We start from the raw sequence: 6,000 nt of genomic DNA, 5'->3' as shown, positions 1-6,000 counted from the left end.
TCTCTCCCTCCTCTACCTCTCCACCTCTCAACCCTTTTCCTCTATCTCTCTACCTCTCAACTCTCTTCCTCTCTCTCTCCCTCCTCTGTTTCTCCACCACCCCTCCAGCTGGGCAGGGAGGAGCCAGCCATGTCCATGGACACCAACGGTAAGATCATGTGGGCCAGGCACTCGGAGGTGCAGCAGGCCAACCTGAAGGCCATGGGCGACGCCGAGATCAAGGACGGGGAGAGGCTGCCGCTGGCGGTCAAGGACATGGGCAGCTGTGAGATCTACCCCCAGACCATCCAGCACAACCCCAACGGACGGTCAGCACTCACGCTCACTCTCTCTCTCTCTCTCGCTCTCTCTCTCACTCACACAAACACACACACACACACACACACACACACACACACACTCTGCCTCTCTCACTCTCTCTTTCTCTCTCTCTCACTCACACACACACTCTCTCTCACACACACACTCTCTGTGTCTCACTCTTGCTATCTAAGTTATATATATACTGTATGTGTAGCATTCTGTTTGGGTTGCCTGGTATTTTTTGCCGCGTTAAAGCCCTGCTAACAGGTGTGTTTGGGTTGCCAGGTTTGTGGTGGTGTGTGGGGATGGTGAGTACATCATCTACACAGCCATGGCCCTGAGGAACAAGAGCTTCGGGTCAGCACAGGAGTTTGTCTGGGCCCACGACTCCTCTGAGTAAGTCCACACACACACACACACACACACACACACACACACACACACACACACACACACACACACACACACACAGATCCCGTCATCCTTTCTAAATCAGCACTGTTACTATGTGATGTGTTGTGTGTCTGGTCACAGGTATGCCATCAGGGAGAGCAGCAGTGTGGTCAAACTCTTCAAGAACTTCAAGGAGAAGAAGTCTTTCAAGCCAGACTTTGGAGCTGAGGGTACGTTCTGACCAGATGACAGTTGTTGCCTCAAGGAAAATATTGTAGATAAGCATTACCAGGGTTTTGTTTAATCTAAGTGCGTGTGTGTGTGTCTGTGTGTGTGTGTCTGTGTGTGTACATCCGTGCATGTTTGTATGTGTGTGTGTGTGTGTGTACATATGTGTGTGTGTGTCCCGTAGGTATCTACGGTGGCTTCCTGCTGGGGGTCCGGTCTATGAACGGTCTGGCCTTCTACGACTGGGAGAACACTGAGCTGATCAGACGCATCGAGATCCAGCCCAAACACGTGAGACGCACGCACACACACACGCACGCACGCACGCACACAGACACAATCATAGATAGATAGATAGATATAGTGCACACCGATATACTGCTTTAGCTTTCTTTATCCACTCTCTCTCTCTCTTATCTCTCTTCCTCTGTGTAACTGCTGTTTCTCTCCCTCCCTCTCTCCCTCTCTCCCTCCCTCCCTCCCTCCCTCTCTCCCTCTCTCCCTCTCTCTCTCCCTCCCTCCCTCCCTCCCTCCCTCCCTCCCTCCCTCCCTCTCTCCCTCTCTCTCTCTCTCCCTCTCTCTCTCCCTGCCTCCCTCCCTCCCTCCTTCTCTCCCTCTCTCCCTCTCTCCCTCCCTCCCTCCCTCCCTCACTCTCTCTCTCCCTCCCTCCCTCTCTCCCCTCCTCCAGATCTTCTGGTCAGACTCGGGGGAGCTGGTGTGCATCGCCACAGAGGAGTCTTTCTTCGTCCTGCGCTACATGTCTGAGAAGGTGGCCGCCTCCCAGGAGTCCAACCAGGGCGTCACAGAGGACGGCATCGAGGATGCCTTTGAGGTGTGTGCGTGTGCGTGTGTGTGTGCGTGTGTGCGTGTGTGTGTGTGTGTGTGTGTGAGAGTGAGAGAGAGACAGTGAGTGAGGGAGTGCATGGAAGTGTGTGTGTGTAGGTGCTTCTGTGAATGTGTGTTCTGCTGGTGTTGACCCTGTGTGTGTGTGTGTGTGTGTGTCCAGGTCCAGGGAGAGATCCAGGAGGTTGTGAAGACAGGGCTGTGGGTGGGAGACTGCTTCATCTACACCAGCTCTGTCAACAGACTCAACTACTTCGTAGGAGGGGAGATCGTCACCATCGCCCACCTGGACAGGTGAGACGGGGGCACAGCTTTGATTGGTCTGTTTGGTTAGGACTCATCTCTGATTGGTCAGACAGGGGACAGCTCGGATCGGTTACTCAGTCAGCCGTCTCTGTGGGAGAGAGCCTGTACATGCGAGTGTAGAAGTGTGACACACACACACACACCTCTCTTCCCCCCTCTAAAACCCCCTCCCTCCTCAGGACCATGTACCTGCTCGGTTACATCCCCAAGGACGACCGTCTGTACCTGGGGGACAAGGAGTTGAACATCGTCAGCTACTCCCTGCTGGTGTCGGTGCTGGAGTACCAGACCGCTGTGATGAGGAGGGACTTCAGCATGGCCGACAAGGTCCTCCCTACCATCCCCAAGGAGCAGCGCACCCGCGTGGCCCACTTCCTGGAGAAACAGGTCAGCGCGCGCAACTGGACTTGTGTTGTCGGTGTTGGTGTTGTGTTGTCGGTGTTGACCGGTGTTGGCGTTGTGTTGTCGGTGCTGACCAGTGTTGGTGTTGTCGGTGTTGACCGGTGTTGGTGTTGTGTTGTCAGTGCTGACTGGTGTTGGTTCTGTGTTCCTCAGGGCTTCAAGCAGCAGGCGCTGGCCGTGTCCACCGACCCGGAGCACCGGTTCGAGCTGGCGCTGCAGCTGGGCGAGCTGAAGATCGCCTATCAGCTGGCCGTGGAGGCTGAGGTGAGGGAGGCTCCCCCTGGTCACCGACTCGCCGGGGCGGAAGGCCGCTCCTCCAGGACGCTGGACAGGCCGACGCCTCTTTCTGACACCTGTCTGACCTCTCTGGCCTCTCTCTGACCCCAGAGGGTTAGCTTGAACTTAGACCTCTGCGTTTAACATCAAACGCACAGGAGCAAATATACAGCACGCAACTTTCTTTACACTTAAGTTCTTTTTGTAGGTTTTATTATTTTTATACAGTTTTTCTTCCCCTAGTCACAGTCAGAAAAACCTCTACACTTTAGGGTGTGTGTCAGCTTCTGCTTCCCACTGCTTCCTCTGTTTACATCGTCCACAACACCGCCGGTAACCGTTCATTTGTTTGTGTTTGTGTCTCAGTCAGAGCAGAAGTGGAAGCAGCTGGCGGAGCTGGCCATCAGCCGGTGCCAGTTCGTGCTGGCGCAGGAGTGCCTCCACCACGCCCAGGACTACGGCGGCCTCCTCCTGCTCGCCACCGCCTCCGGCAACGCCAGCATGGTGGCCAAGCTGGCCGAGGGCGCCGAGAGGGACGGCAAGAACAACGTGGCCTTCATGACCTACTTCCTGCAGGGGAAGTGAGTACAGGAAGTAGAGGGCGTGGCGCAGGGCGGGGGAGGGACGCCCGCTCTCCCGGCGGCGTCTCTGTCTCTGTCTCACCTCCGTCTCTCCTGTCTCCTGTCCACCCCCCCGCCCCCCCCTCAGACTGGATCATTGTCTGGAGCTGCTGATCCGGACCAATCGTCTGCCGGAGGCGGCGTTCCTGGCGCGTACCTACCTGCCCAGCCAGGTGTCGCGTGTGGTCAAGCTCTGGAGGGAGGGCCTGGCCAAGGTCAACCAGAAGGCGGCCGAGTCGCTGGCCGACCCCACCGAGTACGAGAACCTGTTCCCGGGGCTGCGGGAGGCCTTCGTGGCCGAGAGCTTCCTGAGAGAGACCTGCCTGGGCACCGTCCGGCCCGCCACGGAATACCCCCTGGTCACGGTGAGCGGACCGGGGCTCCCTCTCTCTCACTCGCTCACTCTTGTCTTTCTCTCTCTCTCCCACCCTGTCTTTACTCTCACTCGCTCTCTTTCTCTCTCTCTCTCTCTCTGTTTTTACTCTTTCTCTCTCTCTCTCCCTCTCTCTTTCTCTCTCCCACTCTCTTTACTCTCTCCCCCTCTCTCTTTCTCACTCTCTCTCTCTCTCTCCCCCCACTCTGTCTTTACTCTTTCTCTCTCTCTCTCTCTCTCTCTCTCTCTCTGCTGTCTGTTTCTCTCTGATTGACTAGTAGTCCTGCTGACATGTCTGTCCTCCGCAGCCTAATGAAGACAGGAATGTCCTGGAGGAGGCGACGGGCTACGAGCCCACGGGGGTCTTCCCTGTCCCAGTCACTCAGGTCGGTTCCGTTGTTCAAAACATCCTGACAGCTTGCTGGTTCTGTATGGCCGTCTCAGTCCAACTAATCACTCCGACCGACCAAGTGGTCACTGGTGTCCGTTGATGTTCTGACAAAGTATGATTCATATTATCCTATTAAATCCATTGACTTGTATTGACAGCAAAGCCGGGGATATCAGATGTAGATTCGAGTGAAAATAGTTCTATGCTAATTGATGAATAAAAACCTGATACGAATCATACTTTGGTGGCGATTTTTATGTCAACGGACACCAGTGACCACCCGGTGAATGAGTTTATGGTGTTTTTTGAGGGATTTTCTATATGCAATTAGAGATCCATTGTGTACACCGACATGCCTTATCTCGAGAGTGCAACGTTTGTCGAAATTAGGATATGGGCCGTTGCATATGATCATAATTAACCTTATAACATGGCTTATAAAGCGTAATACTGAACCAGTGCTTGAACCTCCCTTCCTCCTTTCTCTCCCCCCTCCTAGCAGGTGGAGGAGGGGGAGGAGCCAGGGCCCGCAGCAGGGTTGATGTCCATGCTGGCGGCGGTGGCGGCGCCTGTAGTTGCAGCGGTGGCAGCGCCTGTAGTTGCAGCGGTGGCTGCGGTGACTCCCTCCGAGCCCGAGCCCGCTCCTGCCCCTGCACCAGAGGAGGAGGAGGAAGAGGAGGAGGAGCAGGAGGATAGCCCCAGCACGTCAGAGGCCCAGAAGGTAAGACACGCCCCAAACTGCTCGTCAGTTCACCTCTTAGCTCTGTCTGACGGGGGTACGGTTAGCCTGGTCTGTCACTGCTGCGCTGGGCGTGTCCGCTAGCCCTGGGCGTTCTATGAGCTACGTGACAAACCGCACCGCATCATCAGGACCGGCTTCCTGGTTCATGTAGGCTACACGTCCCTGACTAGGAAAAACACTGCCTGGGCTCTTCTCCATTGATTCAGACTTTCAGTCTACCTCACTCCCTCTCTCCTCCCCTCCCTTCCTCCTCTCTCCCCCTCTCTTCTCCCCTCTCCTCCTCCTCTCTCCGCCTCTCTTCTCCCCTCCCCTCCTCCTCTCTCCCCCTCTCTTCTCCCCTCTCCTCCTCCTCTCTCCCCCTATTTTCTCCCCTCCTCTCTTCTCCCCTCCCCTCCTCCTCTCTCTCCCTCTCTTCTCTCCTCCTCCTCTCTGCCCCTCTCTTCTCCCCTCCTCCTCCCCCAGGTCCTGGATGATCTGGAGGATGACCTAGACAACATGGAGCTGGATGACATCGACACCACAGACGTCAACCTGGATGAGGACTTCCTGGATGACTGAGGAATGGACGGCGGCCAATAAGCGCTTAGAATCTATTTAAAGAGACCAAACCCCCACCCCCTTTTGTATTTGTTCTTCAATGTGTTCTGTCAGTCCCACAGTAGTTGGAAGACCACAAGAGTAATGGTGGTTATGATGATGATGATGATGATGATGATGATGATGATGATGAATTCTTTAGCAGGGAATTGGCGTCGAATTGCATCTTTGACAGACTCAGATTTTTTTGTACTTTATCCTGGACCTTGCCTTCACTAATTGTCTGTGTGCATTCAGCTCTATATATTTACTCTCTGTGTGCACTATGGCAGATCACTGAGCATTTGTCAAATAAATTGCAATGACTGTACATTTATGTTTAAGACTTGTCACCAGTTTGATTATTCTTGATTCACATTATTGATTATATACCTTGTCAGCTATCGATAGATACTTTATTGGTCCAGGTGGGAAATTGTGTTGCAGCAGTAAGAACAACGAAAAGGCAGAATCCAGACTAAATACAAATTTACAATACGTAACCTACACAAAAAATACAAAAAGAATGTACAAAGTAGGCCTATAC

The 6,000-nt window shown here is 54.1% G+C and overlaps 1 protein-coding gene across 2 annotated transcripts in view; it reads left to right on the top strand.

The window, feature by feature from the left end:
- The window catches only part of copb2 (COPI coat complex subunit beta 2), a 9,365-nt gene extending 3,615 nt beyond the window's left edge, over positions 1-5,750 (top strand). The window contains exons 9-21 of one of the 2 annotated variants that reach the window (XM_084446782.1): positions 109-308; positions 589-699; positions 838-926; positions 1,109-1,215; positions 1,613-1,756; positions 1,931-2,061; positions 2,253-2,460; positions 2,629-2,739; positions 3,118-3,332; positions 3,460-3,736; positions 4,053-4,130; positions 4,638-4,856; positions 5,340-5,750. In XM_084446782.1, coding sequence (XP_084302908.1) covers positions 109-308; positions 589-699; positions 838-926; positions 1,109-1,215; positions 1,613-1,756; positions 1,931-2,061; positions 2,253-2,460; positions 2,629-2,739; positions 3,118-3,332; positions 3,460-3,736; positions 4,053-4,130; positions 4,638-4,856; positions 5,340-5,435 — 1,986 coding nt within the window. In that variant the 3' untranslated portion in view covers positions 5,436-5,750. Of the gene's footprint in view, positions 1-108; positions 309-588; positions 700-837; positions 927-1,108; positions 1,216-1,612; positions 1,757-1,930; positions 2,062-2,252; positions 2,461-2,628; positions 2,740-3,117; positions 3,333-3,459; positions 3,737-4,052; positions 4,131-4,634; positions 4,857-5,339 lie in introns of both variants that reach the window. The other variant, XM_084446781.1, reaches the window with a different exon arrangement.
- The last annotated feature ends 250 nt before the right edge of the window (positions 5,751-6,000 follow it).

Source organism: Borostomias antarcticus (genome assembly GCF_949987555.1).
Source record: "Borostomias antarcticus genome assembly, chromosome: 12".
Classification (NCBI taxonomy): Eukaryota; Metazoa; Chordata; class Actinopteri; order Stomiiformes; family Stomiidae; genus Borostomias; species Borostomias antarcticus.
The sequence above is the reverse complement of the archived record's forward strand: the minus strand, read 5'-3'. Positions and strand labels throughout refer to the sequence as shown.